This window comes from Anarhichas minor, unplaced genomic scaffold (genome assembly GCF_050575085.1).
Source record: "Anarhichas minor isolate MPS153535 unplaced genomic scaffold, ASM5057508v1 ptg000027l, whole genome shotgun sequence".
Lineage (NCBI taxonomy): Eukaryota > Metazoa > Chordata > Actinopteri > Perciformes > Anarhichadidae > Anarhichas > Anarhichas minor.
Window position 1 is genome coordinate 20,257,159 of NW_027466473.1, and position 23,246 is coordinate 20,280,404.

Here is a 23,246-nt window from a genome sequence, read left to right on the forward strand (position 1 = left end):
TGAAAGGGCAGAAAGACACAAAGATCACTCTGAGCAACAGTTGAATAAGAATAAAAGAAAACACCAGTCATTGGTAATAGATCAAAATGTATGCAGAATTAACTATGAACACTGTTTCAGTGTCCAGTGCATATTGATGCCTATAACAAGATGGGACAGTAATAGGTGTGTTGCTCTTCTTCAAATGTCACAATAGAGATAGAAGGTTAGTCTATGGTTAGCACTATTCAGCTGAACATAGACTGCCATGGACTGACAAATCACAGTTTAAACCTCTTTAATCCAACCAATGAGTAGACTGCAGAGGGCCCAAAGAAAAATGGCTACCCAAAATATTTAAAGCCCAAATTCAAGCAGCGTAATAATAATGATTTAGGGTCACTAACTATTTTCTGGACTGGGAAAGAAATTCAAAATTGACGGGTATTTGGGGATAAAGTGGTCTGCGAAGTATATCGTCAGATAATCCGTTAAATTGGCCAATGTATGAAATGCTTTAAACTTTACCAACTAAAGTCAAAACTGATATGAGCTGTTTGGGATTGAAAGTGGGCTTCCTGCTTGAAATGAACACAAACTCACACACTATCAAATGGGTGTCCACAAATTTCTACCTAAAAAAACCCCACATCCAGCCAAATGCATAAAAAACATGAGGGTTACAGCTCAGTGTGCCATGTTGGATCCACTGTGTTTTGTTTGCAGAGTGGTGGATTAATCCCATGATGCTCTGGCACACCACCAAGGACTGGAGCAGCTCGTTTATTCCCTCAGCAAAATATTCCAATGCCCTTGTGAACTCCATCACACACTGTCAATTCCTGCGGCAGCTTGTATTTTTTCATTGTTAAAAAAGGGTTTTCAGGGGAGTGACTAAACATTTTGTAGGTCAGGGTTTGCTGCATTGTGAGCGACAAGAAACACGATGAGGGTTAGGGAGGTACGTGACAAACCCATGATGACAAGCTTTAGCATACTTGCATATAAATCTCAGTTGTTATACTGTTCATTCCTTTACCACGACAGCTCAGCAAAATTGCATTACTGCAGATGTTGCATTGATCGGTCTCACATCTTACCCTTTGTCATAACCAAGACCCTGAGATATTCAAACCCGCCTGCCTGCAAAACGCCCCAGTGTGTGCTGGAGGTTATTAGTTGATGAAGACGTAGAAGCACAACATCTGCAAATCCTGAGCCAAACAAATCTGACACCCTTTTGACATTAATCTCCAGAAATTTGTAAACTTTAATTTCTGGTACCTCACATAAAAACTGCCTATACGTTCACAATTATAAATGCCAACAAAGAAACCAACAGGAGACAAAAGACACTTTCAAGGGCACAACCTGGGACATTATGAAGGTGTACAATGAGACGTGTCTTGTTTTGAGGTTCAGTGGGTGTCAAAGCAATTGAAGGCTTGTCTTATAAAAATGAATATGCTGTCATTATGGATAATATTGTAAAAGAGAGGAACAGAGACACTAGGGGAGAAGAAAAAAGAAAAGCAAAATATTAAAATAAGTCTCAATGCATGTGAACGTGTAAACTAAGCAGATGGTAGGAAAGAAAAAATGGTAGAAAAATGGAACACGCTGTAGAAAAATGGTTTCTACAGCGTGTTCTGTTTTGGAGCTTCTCTGTTTGAAAGGACAACCCTACATATTCTACATCACACTTACTACAGAGGGAGGTTGTAGTATGTCCTGCAGGCTTTGAGCTCTGTTAAGCTGCAGGCCCTCATGGCCTGTGGAGGCAGACAGTCAGATTGTGTTCTCCACCTTAAAAAGGTTTCGACTGAGCTCTTCTGATGTGTGATGAACACCAGTTGTGCCACCTGGACAGTGTCTAACAACATAAAATTATAGATGCTACCCCTGAGTATCTTAGAATGGCAGCTCTACTGCAGAGCTTTACTGATACCATTTTAGTAACATCATACTCCAGAGTTCAGACCGGTAGGGATTATTAAATCCCTATTGTTTGCTGGTTTTCTAAATATAAGCTCTTTTTAAAACTGCACAACAAATAAATATGCATGAGCAAAAGCATGAACAAAGAACAAAAACAATGAATAACATACGGTAGAGGAAGAAATAGTTTTTACTGTTTACTAACTATACTAACACTGTCAGAGTGAGGGGTTGAACCTGCAACCTGAGTGATTTTTTTTATTTTTATCTGAGCCTAATGTACTGATGAAAACAACTTTGTATGACTTTGGGTAAATCTGGGTACCACCTCAGCCTTGTTCTTGCATCCGTCATATTAAGAGTATCAAACCAGCTGACTTACATCACTCCTGTACAACTACACTGAGGTGGTGGATAATGAAGGTACCATCACATATATTCAGTCACTCATCACATAGCCATTTAAATGTTTTGCAACATCTTTCCAATGGTTGTTCGTGGTGGCCTCAGATGAAATCACTAATGCATAAATAGACACCACTGCATGTTTTTTTTTTTTCTCTCTCTCTCTCTCTCTCTCTCTCTCTCTCTCTCTCTCTCTCTCTCTCTCTCTCTCTCTCTCTCTCTCTCTCTCTCTCTCTCTCTCTCTCTCTCTCTCTCTCTCTCTCTCTCTCTCTCTCTCTCTCCTCTAACTGCTTTTGTCTTTAGAAAAGGAGCACCTGAGAGGAATGAATCATCAGGGAGAAGGAGGCGGAGGAAGTCTGTGTGTGTGAAAAAGGCCGGTCGGCAGGTAGCACGATCTTTGAGATTTTGTTTTTTTTCTCCCTAGATCTTACTTTTTCCCCAACATGGGTTAGACTCTTGGGTTTTTGTTATTTCATTATTTTCCGCCTGGAGGCTGCTGTTCGTTCCCCAGGAGAAGTCAATGTTGATTTTTTTTTGTCTTGTAATTTACATACTTCAGTAACAGCACTTCGATCTTCGATCTTGTCCTGAACCTAACTAAGTATTTCATGACCCTTCCCAAACCAAGTAGTTTTGTTGTGTAAACCTAACTGAATTGTTTCCTGTGATGACGGAAGTTTATTTTGAAAAGACCATTTGCAGTGTTGCTGGCTTTCATGGGAAAACGCACAGTAAATGAGGAGTAACTTTCCTTAAATATTATACGAGAATACGTTGGTATGATAATTGTGTAGTTTGCTATTTCTTAGCATAATGCCTACACTTTGTGTTCTTTATAAAGTTTTTTGTGTTGGACGCCACAGAATTTGTGCTACTGTGGGCAGAGGTTTTTTTGCTAACTGTGCAATTGTTTTGGGCAGATTGTGTTGCGCCAGGCTGTAATAGACCAGACTTTTTTTTATGGCTTGGTGTTTTCTTGTGGTCAGCGTTTGATCGAGACATCCTCTTGTGGATGGAGTTTAATCTTAAAGTGTTAGTTGTGCAACCTAGCGTACAGAAATATCATCCTTGTACGAACGAGCACTTGCTTGTTATTGCAGATCATTTTGAGAACATTGTGTCGAAACGTTTGAAGAAACAGATGATTGAGTCTTAGTTTTGGTCTGCGCTGTCTGACAAAGGGATTTTGCTTTGTGACCCTGGTAGCGCAGACAATTGTTCACCTGCTGGGAAGCAAAATTCTGAAGAAGTGCTGCGAGGTACATTATAAAAGTTATAATATGCAACAATTTCCTAAAAAGCAAGACGAATACAAAAAGAATCCCTCTGAATCATTACTCATTGTCTGTATCCACAGAGGCCCTGCTCTCTGGCTGTATTTTCTCTTTCCTTATTTTGCTGTGTTTGGGACGTTTCTGGGCATCAGCAAAGAGCCTTTGGACCCGATGTGGGGGTGTAGTAACCGCCAGCCAATGTGCTTGTCACAAATACAATATAAGAAAAGAACTGGGACTTCCTTGTAACCATTAACATACCGGAGTCAGAATCAGAGACAAGTGAATTTGCTCAGTGGCTTTTAAATGAACTTCCATCGCTACATTTTCTAGTTTATAGCTTACTGCAGAGGCCAGTAAATGTATCGGCAAGACTGCAGAAGACAATGTTTACGTTGTCCTCGCACAGTAAACACGACTCATCTAGTGCTCTCCTCCTCGGAAAGAGTTTGAATCGATCCCCTGATGGCTCAACATCTCTAAATGGGAACACTTAATTAGCTTCTTTTGTCCTCTGTCGTCTGTCTCCCTCTCAACCTCCCTCTTCATATCACTCTCTCCCTCGTCTCTCCGTCACACTTCACTGAGCGCCATTATCTCATTATCTCCCTACGCCCTCAGTCACTTACACAAACAGACAGACACACACACACACACATACACAAACTGGCATGAATGAACAAACACGCTGAACTTTGTTCAGTCTCTTTCTGCATAACTTCCTTTCCCGTGCTTCGTACTCGCTTCCATTGTATTCCGTTCCACAAATTGTCTCTCATCTCCTCATAAACGCCGCATCCTGCCCGAACCTATCCATCATGCAGATGGTTAGGCTGCTGGTGTTGATAAGAGTTTTCAAAGTAGCTCTACACTGCTGACAGCCACTTTCACAGGCAGCCAGAGCAACTCAATCATTGTTAAAACTTTCTTAAAATGAAATAATTCCATTAAGTACCAATTAGAAACTGTATTTACGGTACTCTCTTTTCAACACAAGACCCTAGCAGATGCCTGAGTTTTTGCCTGCTAATGGGCATTGCCAAAGTATAGTGATGTCACTTGGTCAATAGGTCTGTCAGTCAGGTCGTCCATCGATCCATCTGACTGGAAATACATCAAAAGTCACTCTGCATAATACCAGCGTGCAGACCCCTCCTTATTTGAAATGAAGTATGGCTGCCATTTGCCCAACTGTATTGTCCTGTCATATGAGTCATGTGAAGACATCACTTTACTTTAGAACAATTAAAAAAATAGGACAAAGAGTAGAAAAACATATCATTGAACAGAATGGTGCAAAGACTTTGGAGTTTTTTAGGGTCAGGTAAACGCACCACAGACCAATACCAACTGTCAGCTAATCACATAGCCTGCAGCCAACAATTCAAAACAATTGCAGTGGTAAATGGGATGAAGATTGCAAAAGACATCAGTAGGACCATTTAGTGAAGAATGAAGAAAACAAAACAGTAAATCAATGTTTCATTGCTTCATAGTTTTCAGAGAATAGATGTTTCAACACAAAAAACAGCCAACTCACATCACCCCTTTGCAACCCCACTGTGACATGGCCAAGGGAAATAAATGAATAACACCTTTCCCTGCATCATTAACTCCTGTCAGACTGGTGAACAAAGCTCTCAGCCCCAAACCGCTCGACTGGTGCTGTTTATGTGCAAGTGGCAACAGGCTGTGTTGGTAGTGACCAGCTCCCAGGTGTCAAGGCATGAATACGTAATGCTCCCCCACTGCTGTGGCTGTGAATAATGATTTTTTTGAATCAACTTGATTTAATTAAAGATCATTTCATTAAACTTTTAAAGTTCCAAACTAAGTGTTTATGCAGTGTAAAAACCCTGGATGTGACAATGTGGCGGTACATCGACGTCCTGAAATAAACATGTTTTCTTTCAAAATGTGGTCCTGTTGCCATTAGCCAGATCGTAGCAGAAGGGGCTGAAAAATAGGATGGATGCAGTTTTTTTTCCATCGTGGTCCACAGCTCTCTATGATCTAAAAAAGTGTCGTGATCCTCAGAAATATTCTGGTGGAGCTTACTGAGCCGTGGGACGAGGGTTGTCAAGCCTCAAAGCTTTGCCCTCTGGTGCAAGAATGCAAAGATAAAGGATAACAAGCATGGCGGTTCCCCACAGACGTCGACTGCAGCATCAGTATGGTGATCGCTGACACGTTTTGGCATAGACAAAAGATGTAGCCCACAGGATGAGGCATAGAGCATCGAGAGTCTCTTGAGTCTCAACTGAAGGTTTGATAATGTCCCAAAAGCCACTATTAACATGTAAGCAACCATCAATTTATGCTATGAATGTTTCTCAAGTAAACCTCATACTTAGATACAGCAGCCATGTTTTCATTCAATTGTCCTGCAAAATGTTTAGCAAACTTTTGAAATGTCGCAGAAAAAGAAATGCAAATCAGGTGGTTTTCCATCAACTGGTCAGTCGTCAGAAGTTGGCGCGAAAGGCTACACATGGCTGTTGTCCACTAGTAGTCCACTAGTTGGGGGCGACCGTGGCTCACTGGGTTAAGAGGGTTGTCTGGTAACCGCAGGGTCAATGGTTCGATCCTCGACTGGGACGTGCCACGTGTCGTAGTGTCCCTGAGCAAGACACTGAACCCCCGGCTCCCTGGGTGCCTGTCATTGGCAGCCCACTGCTCCCTATATACAGGGATGGGTCAAATGCAGAGGTCAAATTTCGTGTATATGTATATGACAATAAAAATGGTTTCTTCTTTCTTCTTCTTAAACAGAGTAGAAGTAGAGGATGGGAACCAGAAACAAAACAAGTTAGCTTGGCCTTCAGATCCATCTACGAGAGAAAAATGGAGAGAAAATGGAGAGAGGTCTTCTTTCTTCTTCTTAATTGAAACAGAACTTGTTTCAATTTTTGGCAAGTTTTGATTGTTCTTCCATATCGGCTTGTATCGGCCGTGCTTCTTGCTGTCCGGATATAGTGGAAAAACTGAGGAAAATGGCTGTTTCATTTTAGCTAACTATGTATATACAGCCTCAAACATTCACAGCAGGTTTGATAAACGAGAGAGAGAGAGAGGCTGATATAGAAAATGATGCTAACTTTCAGCAACACTGGAGGGATACTTTAACGACCCCATCAATACAACTGGAGGTCATTTTTATAACTACAACATGTGTAATGTAACTCACCTTAAGGGCAAACTTCACAACGTAAAAAAAAAAAAAAAAACTACCTCATCATGAGTTAATTTGCCCCAGTATAACGGTTACAAGCAGTTCTGGCGCATAATGAAGTTATAAATATAACAGGGCATTAGTATGACTGTAGGCTCTGTATGCTGTTAAGCAGAGCGAGGGAACTCAGCGTCAGCAGAACTGATTGGGAGGGTTTCTTCCCGTCTGTGTCTGGGTAATGAAAGGAGAAGTACTTTTGTCAGGGCGGGCCGGGCCGCTAATGACTCACACAGATTGATTCTGTTTTGTGAATAAGAATTAGATCACACACTGCTTGAGAATAATAAGCTTGTATTTCAACTGTAAAGTACCGTACAACTGGACCAAAAAGATTGAATTAAGACAGCTATAACTAAATGAACAGGGCTGTTTGCTAGGTAGCTTATAACCTAGATCTGGATTACTAACATGTGCTTGCTCCCCAAAAAAACAGCAGGATATAGTTGCAATGTTTCTATTGCTCCACTTAGAATTTCCACCTCTGGTGTGTCAGATGTTCGACCATGTGGGGATGAAAATCAATATCCTTCGCCCTGACTCTATGAACTGCCAAAGCATAAATGCTAAACTTCTAATTTAAATATTGGGTATTGCAAAAAGTCAATTTTCCATGACCATTACCTTTTGTTGATCAAAACCATCCACGGAAATCCCATAGTCAGAAACTGTGTCTTTTTAATGAGCCTTCTGGACTCCCCAACCCATTGTTATTTCCAGCTCCTTACATATGGACGATCGGTCAGGAACACTTGGTGTCACATTCCAACTCACTGCACTACGTGTCAAACTATGACGCTCCACTGCGGTCGCAGTAAACATGCGCTTAAAATTGTGAATTCAAACAAAAACACTTGTTATGTTTTGGCAACAAAACAGCCTGGTTATGTTTAGGATAATATTGTAGTTTGGGTTACAATAACGTAACGTCAAATTTTTGTTTCACACGGGACACGAACTGCAGTCTCCTGGGTGAATGTCCCGTGTTTGTTTGACCCGTCCATCCTAAGCAGAGACTTCCAAATGACTTGCTCTAAATGTGAAATATTGCGGTGGATTGGTTTACTCTGGAGTTTACTGAAAGCCTGTTGCGTCTCATACCGACGTTCCTTGTGTGTCTGTATCTGACGCGGACGGCCATGACAAAGCGTTGGTATTTCACGCCCAGGGAATGAAACCGAGCTGGACTTCAGTAAGGATGTTATGTCACAACTACAGAGTCAGTATCGATGTACCGCATGTACTGTAGTTGACACACCAAACTGCAGTGACACTGTGAAGACGCCGACAGAGCAGACGCGGAAGACCTGAAAACCCCTGAGCATTGAGAGCAGGATGGTTTTTTTTTCCCAAAGGTGGGCTTAAAGAGACAGGCGCTAAAACGATGCATTTCAGACAGAGAGTATGAGCGTATGAACATATGCACATGTTTCCTTTAAGGATCAGTGCTGAACCTGGTTCAGTGATGTAGAGATAAATAAAACATTTAAATAGAGGGACTGGCTCCTCTATTAAAATGTGCTATACCCTGCTTGTTTATTTTAGCAAAGGACACAGTAGACAGTTTGCCAAGTAGAGTGTACTGACCCAGGTAGGGACCTCATGAGGATTTAAAGCATCATTTAGCTAGCTCGTATAGGTAAGAAAGGCCCGAGAGCCTAGAAACAATAACACACAATAAAATAAATACAATAGTTTTGTTAGGTGTTCACAAACAAAACCCCACCAAATACTAATACTAAACTGAGCTAAAGTTAAAATAAACTAATTTAAAAACATCTCTTACTCACTATCTCCCTGTGGATATGTTGTTGTGTTTGAGCGATTGCCTTGGTGGTTCCCGGTGTGCTGTAATAAATGCACCGCACACCCCGCACAGGTGATTTCACTTATTTTGGCTGATTGCAATTCTGCTCAGGTTGAAGGTGGGAAAAACTATGCTGTGACACACGTGGGGTCTCTCTGGATTCCCTGAAATCATTTTGAGTGATAAAGATGTAATTTGTCCCATGCTAACAGGAATCACAGATCCATCAAAAGAGCCAGGGAGACACGCCCTAACAGACCTGAGATGAGGTCTAATCAGACAAAGTCAAATCACCTGTGAGCTGTGCGTCACAAACACGTTGCTGCCCTAATAGATGTAGATTGGGAAGCCATTTGTTGACATTGTTTTTCTCATGTCTAAGTGATTGATGTTTTAGTGATTTATTTTGTGTGTTTCTAAAAAATCAATTTTGGTTACTTGTTATGGCTTGAAGCTTGAAGCCAGCATTCCTTTAACATTGGAAAAACATATATTTAAGGAGTGAATGAAGTACGCTACGACTAGACACACACATGCAAATATACAGGCACACTCTTCGTCCTGCTTTTTCCAAATTCTCACAGAAAAGTATTTATCAGCTAGGTTAATAAATGTGTGGACCGGAAATTAAGCACCCTGCTGGATGTCTGAACCACACTTCATGATAAATTACTTTTTCTCTCCTCTATAATGCACTTGCTCCCTAATTTACTATGCAAGGTTCAATGCTGAGCATTGATTTGTTGTATTCTGCACAGAAACTGTCCGGGACTATTCTCTGTGACGTTGTAACACCAGCCACTCAACCAGAGACCAGAACCAATTGAAGTTTACTTTGTCCTTGTGTCTAGTCTAACGCCTTAATTACAGCCTGACTCATTTCTTATCAAAGGGCAGTGGCAGAGAGGGAGTGTTAGAGCAGACGGCCGGCAGAGGTTAAGTCCCTTCTCTGCAGCTGTGAAATGTTCTCCCATCCATCCTGACGACAGGAGGTCCAAACCCATCGCAGGTTCCAGGCTATTTTCACACAACTGACTTGTTCTTTACCTCCAACCTACAGGGACGTGTGGTGGTGGAGGGGAAGGAATGATGTTGGAAAAGAAGGTTTCCTGTTTCCTCTGTCTGAATCCTAATACAAACGTTTAGTTTGTATGATTTATTTTGATTAAAAGTGCAAAAGAATGGCTTATGAATTGAGGTTGATAGTTTTATGGTACATCTTTTGAGACCTATTGATTGGATGCTTGCACAAGACTATTTGGTCCTCGCTTGTCTATTGTTTTTTTCTTTGATATTTCCTTGCGACAATAATTTCTTGACACATTATGTGAATGCAAATGCTTCCCCATATATTTATCCCTCATTTCCTTTACCTTGGTGGACTTGCATTTGGTGGAAACATCAATAATACAACACAATTAAAGGGAGCTGTACTCCTCGTTTTTTCAATCCTATTGATTTATTTTTTGTGTCCAGCACCAATGGCACTGAGGTTTTTTAAATAGTCAAAAGGCTACTCTATTTAATTGATTATTTATAGGGGGGAGTGGGACATTAAATTGGTTACTTGCTTTGTAAAATTGACACATATTTTTTGCTGTATCATTCTGCCTCAAGCAATTTCTACAAGAAATACTATACTATTGTAGCCATACTTTCGCCACCGTTTGTTTCCTCTCTGCTCTGCAGCAGCAGTGGGAGGGTTTGGTCTCCGAGCTCTGATGGGTGTTAACCTCTAAATGAGTCTGAGGCAGCGGGAACATCTCATTACTGTGGAGACGGGAGGTAAACACATCCTTCAACGAGGGACCGTGACAGAGAGCACTAATTAACAAGGAATTAAACACTTTCTTTAAGAGGGCTGGTGAACGGAGAGTGAGAGACAAAATAACACACCGACAGGTAGGTGCACACGCAAACACAAACGCACACATAGAGACATACAACAATGCTATGTAACAATGCAAATGAGATGTTTACTGGAGAGAGCTGCTAAAGAGCCAGGAATTCACAAACAAAAGCAAAGCCACACGTGCTGAACAGATTGGGCCAAAATGGTACACACAGAAATAGAGAAGTGTTTTGTTTAGTAAGATATGATTTATATCTTCATCATTCCTGTCGAAATTGGGCAGCAAAATGACCAATTAGTGCCGTCCTCAGCTACCAGGTAAAAACATAAGGGTTGTTTTTGTTCTTCTTTTCTCTGACGTTTATTTATTGGAAAATATCTGTACTTGTCTTTCGTTAAAATGTTACCTAGTTTGCATTTTACATTCACTTTCCCAACAGCAGGGTTTGAGCTCTAAGTGCTGAAATGCTTCGAACTTGTGTCTTCTCACCATGCAGCGAGCAACACACACAATAACACCCGTCTATAATTTACATACTTACTTTGTGTGCTTACATATACTGAATATTGTATATATTCTTACATAGAGTTTGCACAAAAGGTTTGTTGGGGTACTTGGAACTGATCCGCACACTCAGGTAGGTGTACTTGCTCTTGAATCTTCAATCATATCAGAATATTGACACCATGTTCTTTTCTTTTTTAAGACCGTAGGTCAAGGCCTGATCCATGAAAAGACAGAGACTGTGTTTTGACTACTAAGCATATCAAGCGAGTGTTGCCATCTGATGTAGTTTAACCTGAAGCAGATGCAACAGTGTCTTCTCTTTGCTTGGGTGAGAGAAGGATTTAAAGGCAGCTTAAAGGTACTATAGGTCAGAGATAGAGAATTACGTCGCCTGTCAGAGGGCTAATTGGGCCCAATGATACGTGAAAACGTCACTTAACATGAATACTGGGCTTTCACAGGTAGTCTCACCCACGTTTGACACATTTCTCTGCGTATTAACAGATGGGAATATACATGAAGGTTTTGCTTAAGGTTTATGGAAAAGATATTACTGGGAATAATCCTGGATAATTGTTTAGTTTTTCTGGTTTGACCAAAGCATGTTTTTGAATAAATGAGGAAAGTAATACCCATTCTGATCGTAGAGAGAAGCTTGATTTTAAAACTAATCCTCAAAGTGTGTAGTTTAAATAGTTTTTCACATGCTCTTGTTTGCAGAAAGACAGATTCAGGGTGTCACGTTATCAAGGAACTCCCAACATCCACTGATTAGTCTGGTTTCCAGCTGCCGGGTGTTAGTCAGTTATTTGTGGATGCTTCCACAGGTTGGGTTTGTGAGGCTGAGTGTGAGGAGGTCAAAGATAGACTGAAACAAAAACTCCTCCTCCAAGAGGTTATTGAACAATTCTCATTCCAGGATTTACAATTTTAGAGAAGTGACACACTAATCAAACAAGTCCATCTTGCACATGAAGAGGTGTGTTATCTGTACAGGTGTGTGTTCTGCTCAGCGTGTTTCCTCTGTACCTTTGTCGCTGAAGTCGTCGACCAGGATGACCTCGGCGATGAGCTGTGGGGGAGAGCGGTTGAGCACGCTGTGAACAGTCCTCAGCAGCGACGACCAGCCCTCGTTGTGGAACGGGATGATGATGCTGGTGTTGGGCAGCTTCTCTGCATACAGCTTCGGTTTACAGCTGGAAAAATAAATACAGAAATATGACACTTCTGTCCTTGTTTTCCTCCATCCGCCTTATTGAGAGACGGAAGAAAGCATCTCATTCACATCCACCTTTCTCCTGGTTACACACTCGCCTCCTCAGCAGATCTTGGGTCACTGAGGTGACATATGGATTCAGTGCTCAAATGGATGTGTTTAAGCAGTCTTGAAGACAGCACGTCAACAAGCAACCTTCTTTGAAACCACTATTCAAACCATTTTATATCATGTCATTAAAGTGAAAAATGCATTTACTCGCCTCAAAGAGAGATAGTGTTAAAAAAACAGTTCTAAAGAGCCCTTTACATTTCATATTTATATATTTTTTTGGTTTTATAGCCAAATTGTCTCTGTGTTGCACAATATATTACAGAAAAATAGTAATAATAAAAATTTTAAAAACACAGATGATCATATTCTTGAAAAGATGCTGTTTTCAGTGAAAAGCTCTAAATTGCGCTAGCAGTGAATAGTAAGATGTAAAATCATCTGTCAAATACGAATTCTCTCTGTTTTTGGCTGGCAAAAGAAAGAAGCAATGAATACAACCACTTAAAACGACCATGTATGTGTGTTATATACTGTTTTTTGATCTGGGACCCCTTTGGCAAGATAAACATTGTTAGCCAGTGTCTTTCAAAACCATAACAAATTGCCATTTTAGCGGTTTCGTAGACATTATAACAACCTCACACTAGCTCAGTGCAGCGGGCTCTGCAGTGACATGTTCCCTCCTGCATCAGCGCCAGCTTTAATCTTATTATTTGCAGCACATACAGCTGTCATCAGTCGCCGTAGCTGTTAACATTGTGCTCCGATGACGGGTTACAGCGATCACCTCGTGCATGATCATCACAGCAAGCGCCGTGACCCCTGCATAGGAGCTAATCACGGGAAGAGAGTTACGGCCCCTACGCTGATGGAGAGAGAGAGAGTGTGTAGCGAACTGTGTCAGACGATCAATGTCCATGTTGAACATCAGCCTGCATGTTATTTATTCAAATATGACCGCTGGGAGACAGGCGGGCAGAGTGATAGGCAGACGGTCGACTGGTGACTCTTAACAAACCCTGTCCAATTCCACAGGGGATGTGTGTGTGTGTGTGTGTGTGTGTGTGTGTGTGTGTGAGTGTGAGAGAGAGTGTGTGAGAGTGTGTGAGAGTGTATGTGTGCTTCAATTAACTCTTGTCAGCGTGCAGAAATCGAATGTGTCAGTCGCAGGTCTGGGACTGGCTGCCTCGGAGGCACCGACAACATGCCAATCACCAAGAGAGAGACGCTGCCTTTGAGGCAGACAAAGTGAATGAAGTCAGGGGGAGCAGCCACTGGTCGGTGGGGGGAGCAGGTGTGTCCGTATGATTGGTCACAGGAGGGTGACAAGTGTCTGGCAGCCACAGGGGCTACATCAGTCCTTAACACCATTTACATGCTAATAATTAAATTACAACTACACCAAAGCAAGTCTTTGGGCTTTGATTATAGCTGTTGTCAAGTAAACACTTGTAGATAATCGATGGAGGGAAGGACTTGACTTAATTGAGACTTGATTTGACTTGAGACGTAACAGTAGAAATATTCAAGTTGTTGCATGTTTTGGCCTGCTGAAATCCTGGAACACTTATCCAGACTGAAGGGATGGGCGTACCTCCAAATCGGTGTATAACATGACATTATGTTTTCTGGTAATTGAAGAAATAAATAGTCTACATCATGAAACATATTTTTGTATACTCCTGCATTCCAAGCTGCTTTCTACATGAAAGAAAGGGAAGGGTCAGTAGTCAGATGATAGTCAGGCAGGCAGGCAAAATAAAAACTTTGATTTAAGGCCTTCGACAATACCATTCTGGGATTGAAAGGGAGCATGCAGGAGTCTGAATAGGCCCTGGTCTCTAAATTCTATAACTTTATTTTCTGACGCAGCAGTAATCCTTGACAAATACTGCACCAAACATTCTCTCCATGACGTGCTGTTCCTATGGAGATGAATACACAGGTGGATGTCAGGGAACTTAATAGAATTCCACATTTTACTGCGTGTGCGTGATTTTTTTTCACAAGATACGATCAAATGATTCACGGCAATGTCAGTCCATTGGTGGTACTCCTAAAAATGATCTTTATGTTGGCATTTCACAAGCAAGTCAATGCATTCAAATTGCATGCATTGTTGACTGTGCATAGCAAGTGTTCGACTTTGTTTAAGGTGTGCTTTCAAACATTAACCGGGAGCCAGACACACACACACACACAGTTGTCGTTTTATGAATTATGGGGACATTACATTGACTTACACTGATTTCCTGGAGACACACCCTAACCATAACCGCTACCAGCCTAATACTAACCCTTTCCTAACCTTAACCTAAACCAAACCTTACCCAAAGTCTTTTCCAAAAATGTAATGATTTAGGTTATGGGGATGTGCATAATGTCCCCGTAAGGAAGGAGAGTCCCCAAAATGTGAAAATATGAAGGTCCCCTCAAGACAGGTAAAACTCGCCTATACACACCATCACACACATACAGGACTTACTTTGCATGTCGAATGTCAGGGATGGAGCGATTGAGGGAGATCCGGTTGCTGATGTAAATGTTGAAGCCGTTCTCCCTGTAGGCCTGGTCTACCCGGTCACTTTCTGACAGAGGAAACGGTTTCCCCTGTTCACCGTTACCTGAATCAAACACAAACATACAGTACAGGTCAGTGACTCATACATTTAGACTCAAACACTGCGTAAGCTTCTTTTGTCCACTTGATATAGGTTGATTATCATGGTGTGTTTTCTCCACCAATTGTGGCCCCCAAGTGGCCAAAAATCAATTAATACTGGTTGAAGGTTTCTGGCTGGAGAAGACCAGATGTTTGTTTGTTGTTTGTGTTATTTAATGATATTCTGTAATTACCTTTATGATACTTCCCCTGTGACATAGAAAGATGACAAATACAAAATGCAACACAGGTTGTATTGAGAGGTATGAATACAAATGTGCACTCATAAATGATCTCAATTTCATAACTCACTGTAAACATTAAAATCTGTTTCTCTTTTTTGAGCAAGCTGAACTTTGTAATTATTTTATCCTTTATACAAACAGGAAGTCTCTTCTTTCAAATGAGAAATCCGGATAAAACTAGCTACATTTACAAAATGCATGCAAGGGATCAAAGCATTGAAGCACAGAAAATGTTATTTTTGTGCGGTAATTAATAATTATTTTCATGATTGGTTAATCTGCTGCTTATTTTCCGTTTTAATCTATGAATCGTCTGGTTTGCAAATCGTCAGCAAACAGTAAGAAGAAAATGTTTTCCTAATCCGAAGTGGCTTGTTTTATCTGACCAACAGTCCCAAACCCAAACCTATTTAGTTTAATATCATAACAGAGCAAGAAAATATGCTAATATTTGGATTCAAAGCATTGTAATCGGCTGGGGAAAAATGACTTTAATAAAAAATGAAGCAATATGTTTTCAGTCCATTTAGTAATTAATTAATCAACCAATCGTTTCAAGTCAAGACAACCAATATATACCTACACATATACTGTATAGCACTTAGCCTAGATGTAAGACATGTACACACAAGCATCTACCTAATCACTCCAACAACCCACAAACATTCAAGCTTATTTCAGGAGTGCATCAAATTACACTGTGCTGCATGTTTCATTAGCCACTCATCAATGCACTCCACACAAAGACGCATGCATGGAGGCTTATCTATAGTCAGAGGAGAGCATCAAATTAAAGTGGGCTGCCTTGTTTCATTAGGTAGAGATGATCTGTCTACGATCCTGAAGGTAATAACTGTGAAGAAGAACTCCTCACTTTAATGGCTCATTTCAGAGATAAACTCTTCTACTTAACAGTGTTCTTCTCCTTCCATAATGAACACACATATATAACTTATTTTGTGTTTTCTGCTCCTCCTCGGGCAAATCTGAACCCTAAGACATTTTTAAAAACCATCCTATAAGATTCCTTTTGATTCTTTCAGTGCTTTTCTTCAAACTGAAATGTTGTTTACTTGCACACTACACACTTTCCTACTTAGCTGGCGGCATGTGAAGTGCTCCAGACAGGTTTGGTTATTGAGACATACACTATTACTCTTTCTGTCTGTCTCCATCTCTCTCTAGGCAGCTATAGCATTCAAACTACAGTCTCTCAATTTGCCTTTCTCCATTACTGCATGCTGAGATATTCAAACACAAGCTGTGTCCCAAATTCATACTACATATCTCTCTGCAGGTTCTGGGTCTGAAAGTACAAGGCACAGGGTCTATTTATTGTCGTTGCGCAACAGGGTTGCGCAACAAAATGGATTTTGTAGTCCCATTTTGTTATATAATAAAATACAAAAGAAAAAAAAAACTTTATTATATGGTGGAGGGTGGAGAATGAATTCAGGGCTCTCACAGCCTGAGGAAAGAAACTGCTCTGAAGTCTGCTGGTACGGCAGCTGATACTTCTGTGACACGTGCCAGTATGCAGCAGGGTGAACAGGCTGTGCATGGGATGGGTCTTTTTAACATTCTTTGAGCTCCTCGCAGGCACCTCCTGTCACCAATATCACTGATGCTCAGTAGCTGGGTACCAATGATGTTCTGTGCAGTTGTAATTACCCACTGTAGAGCCCTCCTGTCCTGGGTCGTGCACATCCCATGACAGTTTATAATGTTTCCAGTCAGCCTTCTAATGCTCCTCTGTAAAATTTAACGAGAACTAATCTGGGCATTTTGCCTTCTTAAGTTTCCTTAAGAGCTTTGTTCACCAGGATGGAGATGTGTGCTGACCATGTCAGGTTGTTTGTGATGCTGATTTCCAGGAACTTAAAACTGTCCACTTGCTCCACCTCATCTCCATTGATGTAGACAGGGGTGTGTGTGTCTTCATCTCCTTTTTTTCTGAAAATCAAAAATCAGCTCCTTGGTCTTACTGATGTTGAGCAACAGGTTGTTCTCAGAGCACAATTCTGGAAGATTGTAGATTTCCTGTGAAGTCTCATCGTTGTTTGTAATCCGTCCGATGAAGGTTTTGTCATTTGAAAACTTCACAACAGAGTTGTTTTCATGTCGGGGGCAGCAGTCGGTGGTGTACAGTGTGAAAAGGAGGTGGCTGAACACACAGCCCTGGGGGGCTCTGGTGTTCAACACTAGGGAGGAGGACGTGTGGCTCTCATTCCGAACTGGGAACGCTGTCCTGTGACAGTCACATGTTGAAAATCTTAGGGATGACTTCAGTTAGCTGATGATAACGACCAGGGATGTTATCACACCCAGCAGCTTTACTCATTTTGCCGACGGTTTGGCCCGTTTACTCAGCTGGATGTAAGAAGCCAGCAAAAGCAGGGAAATATTTGTGTAAAGAGTTGTGAAGATCCGTGTTTTTTTGCCTAAATCTAAGTGTACACTGTCCCTGTGGTACATATACAGAATCTTAACACTTTAAGTGCTATCTCCGCTGTTAAGAGGTTGTGGTCATTTCAAGTATTTCTGTGAGATAACGTCCATGGCACCTTAATCAATGGGCTTACCCAGCAGTGAAAATAATGTTTTTGAAAGGCTAACAGACTGCATAAGTGCATGCTGGGAACTTAGACATCAAAGGTAGCCTATAAGCGTGCAGGCAGTTCTTGTGCGTACTATAACAATTAGAATCCTATCAGCAGCACTGTTCTTATAGCACCACCTAATAATATATAAAAGCCAATTCAATCTGTTACATTTGTAACGCATGAGACTGAATCGATGCTTATAGTAGAAGATTAACTGTGTATATTTACGGACTCAGAACTGTACTCGCAGCATTGATTCACACTGCTTCTGGGAGAGACACATCCACTTGGAAGGTATTAAGAGGAGGAAATAAATTAAAAAAACACTAGAAGCGAAATAGAACGCTGCAGTCTGTGTGTGTGTGTAGTGTGTGTGGCCTCAGTGCTGAAACACAGCAGATGTTCTCAGAAAACATGCCCAAACAAAACAGCAGCATCAGCACAGAGCTAGGACCTACCTGAGCGAGCAGCATCTCTCCTCATTGCTTCGTAGTCGTGCCAGTCTGTCCGCCGCACACCATCGAGTCCCACCTGAGCGACCTTCCTCATCTGGTTCAACCCCTGCAAGAGCACACAGAAAAAGTACAAACCATTTAGACCTCCATTATTTTAGCTGGTCTGTTTCCAAAAATATACGAACCACAAAATTTTGTTGGATCACACAAAAGCTCTCCATCACATTATCTAGAAATGAAAGATGTTTCCTTGAAAAACCGAGAAGTGGCTCTGTAAAACATGAACTGATTTCTGGTGGTGGTGAACTAGTCTTTGATATTAAACTGTAAACAAATACAGGACGATATCTTGTGCTTCTAAATAATACAAATGTGATGCATAGGAATCTATTCAAAAATGTAATTGGTGCAGTAAAATGCCTGAATAAAAGAAAATACAGCTACATCAATTTTTTCAACAAACACACAAACTTGTATAGAAACCCACTTTATAACTACTTCATTTTCCTCCGAAATCTGTACGAGTTACATTTTTCTCCCTAAAGTGTGCTACTGACAGCTGCCGGTTTACACAAAGGGCGGAAAAGAAATCTCTTTCTATTTGTTATGACACCTAGAAAATTACATTCAGCTTCACTGCTGTGACACATATGCACAGACATACACATGCAGTACACACCCTCATCACCAAAAGCATTAAAATGCAATGCAGCCATTTAAGAAATTGTCTCTGCTTTGGAAATGACTTTCTGAGACTCTGAGGATATTATAGGATCACAGCACAATGATAAATCAATTAGTTCCATGGGAGGATGCAATTAGTAAATGTTGTTAATGCAAACGACACGTCTGACTGCACGGAATACTATTAACCAGGCTGTTAGCTGATGCCACAGCACAGGCAAACAAACCACTACGGGTGTAATAGGAGGGTGTAAGGAGGGTGTGTTCATGAGTGAAATGTGCCGAGAGCAGCCGCTACAGAGTTATCCAAGGTGGCAGATAGTGTATAAAACGTGATTAAAACTCATGCTATGTTCTCATCTTAACAGTATACTGTTATTTGTAATATAAATTAAATCTAATTAACATTTTATATGAACAGAAAATTATAAAATGTATTAAAAACAGCAAGAACACACCACAAACTGCTCTGAAAACATACAGCTGAGTTTGAGAGGCCGCACGTGGTTTGACGGACAGTTTTGTCTCGGACTTCAAGCACCAGAGCAGGCATTCGAAACACAGCGCATCAACACAGCCAATTAAGTTTAATTGTGGAAACTCAGGATTTCGATTGTTCAGTGCTAACTCTTTTTAGAAAAATTAAGAGCTAATTATTCTGATTGGTGGTGTTAGCGATGTGTTGAATTCTGATTGATTTGTATGAGGAGGTCACTGGAGCAGCCACCACTCCCATTCTGCAGGAAGAAGACAGAGGCTTATTCAGTATGATTTGACTCTGCAAGACAAACATTTTGCAGTAACGTACCTCAGTATCAGGCCAAAAATGTGAGTCTGAGGTTGTCATCATTTTCTGTTTCTGTTTTAACTGTTTAGTCTTTTCATTACAAAGTAAAATGCCTGTATAATTATTTCCCGAATGCGTCCTTCCTCTCTTTTTGCTTCGCATTTCCTCTTGTTCCTCTTCCTCAAATATTCTTGTATGAGGTCCATTGTGTCACACCAGGACCTGACATGAAGCGAGAGTCCATCTGTGTGTTTCCTACTAAAAGAAAGTGACTGCTCCAGCAGATGTTAAGGACGTTACAGAGAACAAACAAAAAGGGAAATCTAACTTCCAGAAAAGCTGACTTAATCACTCAACACTAATATAATAATAATAATAATAATAATAATAATAATATACAGGAAATTAAACTGGACACCACACTAACCCCGCATTACAATTACATAATAACAGCCAGAAAGTTCAGGCGAAACATACAAAAATCAATCAATCAATTTGTTTCAAAAGATACAAGCAAGCGTTGCAGCAGGCCTCACCATCATCGCTCCTCCGTCTCACAGAGCCTCGACTGCTGTCACCTCACGAAACAAAACCCCCAGGGTTGCCTAATCCTTTCTCGTCCACTCCAACACTTCAAAAAAAATCCAATTCAACTGGCGAGGCAGGTGGGGTAGGATTCCAAATAAAGGAGTGAATCTACACTGCTGTGGGTCTGTATTATGTAGTATCAACCACATCACCACCTCATAAAAGCTGGTGAAAATGACATTCACATTGTAGAAAAAGGAACAGCAAACACATTCATCGTTATTCTGCCTGCTGTGTGCTCTGCCGATACCTTCTTAATGGCCATCATCACAGGGACGAGGCTCCACGCTGCCACAAACACACTTCTACTGTGGCCACTGTTCGACTCCATCAATATTCATGGAGTAGCATGAACTAGCTAATAGGGCATGACAGGAGCAATGCCAAAAACCATGCAGCCAATGTTTTATCTCCGTCAACTATTCAATCATTAATTACAAAGCACTGTGTCAGATAAGGGGCACGCTGCAATGGAATTCATACTTTATCAAGCGAAACATTCAGGTTGAACGCAGTGAGGGAGAGAAAATGACAGTGAGGGAGGGTGTGGGCGGCCAATTTCACCTGAGTGATCACTAATTAACTTTCATGTAGCATCTTAATGGTCTACTCATCTATTCATCGAATGTTTGCTGCTTTCAAAGTATCTCTCCCTGGGTTGGGATAAACGCCATGAGTTACAATATATATTTATTTTCACAATGCAGTAGAACACAAAAAACACACTTCAAACTAGAATGGTGCCGACAGTAGAGTGCAGATCTAGCACCGCTGTATTGGGTGATTGAATGAGGAGTGACGTAGTGACGCTGTGTACAATCACAAGGTAGCCCCGCCCTAAAGCATCCCCTGCTTTATGGTCTGTTTGACTCTAAATGGACCATAACTTACTAAATGAACATCACGCTGCACTGAAGAAGACGTGAAACTAGAGATTGAGACCATAAACTCATGTTCACAATGTTTACTGAGGTAATAAATCAAGTGAGAAGAGTTATTTTCTCATAGACTTCCATACAATATGACTTATTTTTGCAACCAGAGGAGTCGCCCCCTGCTGGTCAGAGAATGCAGGTTTTAAGACACTTCCGCATTGGCTTCATTTTTCAGAACCGGAGGTTGCCGCCTGGCCATAAGTGGCCACCCAAAATATAATGCAGTTTGCTTCAGCAGAATGAAAGATGATGCACCCTTTTTAACTTTTTTCTACTCTTCTCTTTTTTATCCTTCATCATTCTACATTACTTCCTATTCTTGACATATCTGCCAACTATTTTGTGTCATCGCTCAGTGGCTTCTGAAAAGGCCTTACACGTCGCACCTGACCAGACTTGAAAAGGTCTTCAACACCTCAAAAAACAATGAAAGGCGCACCACGATGAATGGAAATGCCATGCTAACCTCTGAGGCATTACCTTTTCTGAAAAGAGTTACCTCATCGTGCTCTGGGGCAGTGGCTTTATTCTTCGGTGGATGTACAGTATCATGAGAACCTTTTCTCCTGAGATATAAATGACGGCAAACTCAGACGAAAATGCCAGTGACATCTCACTTGTACCTTCTAAACTTTCTAATAGTGGAAAACTTTGCAGATAAAGAGAATGTCAGGTTGTTAGTACATGTGGTGGTTGCTGTCAGCCTCCAAATGCTTTGCATTTTCTCTGTTAGAAAACACCCCGATACGGATTTTCTGAATAAATCAGAAATAGGGGTATTGTTTGTGTTGCTCTGGTCCCATATCGCTATGTATTTCATGCTGTTATGTTGTATTACTGCCTCGAGAAACATTCCCAAGAGGATAGCTGAACTGCCATGTCAACACTTAACAATTCATTAAGACAAGAATGTGTCTAGACAGAAGACTGCGCAAATATGTATCGTTATTTGTTGTTGTTTACAGTATAAGCTACTGCTGGTTGTATCTCAAGACGATTGTCCAGAAAATGTGAGCTTAAGTGATTTAAGAATATTCAGTCATCGTTTACATTCAGTTAATTTAGTTATTGCCCGTTTGTGTTCAGCTTTCTCAGCCCTCATGGAGATCAAGTTGTCGTTCGTTGCCGCTTGCCCTAAGGCACTAATGTAACTCCACGTTGGTGGGAATTCTGACACCGTTTCACAACAATTAAAAATTAAAACAGCAATGTTTTGTTTTTGTTTATTTTTATTGAATACTAGCCTCGAAAGGTGTTGCACTTTCGTTATTTCAAGCAGCCACTTTTAAACATACAACGCTTTCCTCGTTTTCAGCTGCTTCCGGGTCTGTTGTGCTGAACAAAGACGAGGCGTAAACATGGAGAGATTGAGGACTACTATTGGACTTCCTTTGTTTGGCGTAGAGGAAACGCTGGTCTTACCAGCAGAGCAGTAAGTCTGATAAGAACAGAGCTGCCCATTTGTTCTCTGAGAGGGATGAATCCGACCACCTTGGGTCAATACTTCCCTTTTCTGTTTCCTCTCCCCGTGCTCAGAGCTGACAGAAGCTCCGGGAGAGAAGAGGAAGCTTTTCTGTTCTTTTTTCCCCCTCCCCTTCCTGTTCTGTCAGATCACAAACAGATCCGCCTCGACCCCCAGAGACACAATTACCTGTCTTTCCTATTCCACCTCACCCTCTGCTCTTCCTCCTCCACCTTCAGCCACTTCACAGGCAAGTCAAGCTGTGCTGGAGGCTCACAAATCCCCCGTTACCTCTTCTAAGAACATGAAACTTCTGCATGTACTAACTGACCTACTCCTGCGTCAGTTCAATGAGAGGCCAGGCTAGAGGGAGGTGACTAAGTCCTTTCACAAGTCATAACACTGGCTAAAAAGAGCAACATTATCCTCCCACTACTAAAATGTAGATAAGGTGATTTGGGGTTTTTAGCCCTGTTTTGATACGCATGCAAATGTCTCTATAGACCAGGGGTCACCAACCTTTTTGAAACTGAGAGCTACTTCAAGGGTACTGAGTAGTACAA

At 41.2% G+C, this 23,246-nt stretch overlaps 1 protein-coding gene across 1 annotated transcript in view; it reads right to left on the reverse strand.

Moving 5' to 3' along the window:
- LOC142960210 (polypeptide N-acetylgalactosaminyltransferase 10-like) overlaps positions 1-23,246 on the reverse strand; it is a 57,304-nt gene that overhangs the window by 24,680 nt on the left and 9,378 nt on the right. The window contains exons 2-4 of the mRNA XM_076101922.1: positions 18,231-18,333; positions 14,748-14,886; positions 12,022-12,188 (exon numbers count right to left, since the gene is read on the reverse strand). Coding sequence (XP_075958037.1) covers positions 12,022-12,188; positions 14,748-14,886; positions 18,231-18,333 — 409 coding nt within the window. The remainder of the gene's footprint in view (positions 1-12,021; positions 12,189-14,747; positions 14,887-18,230; positions 18,334-23,246) is intronic.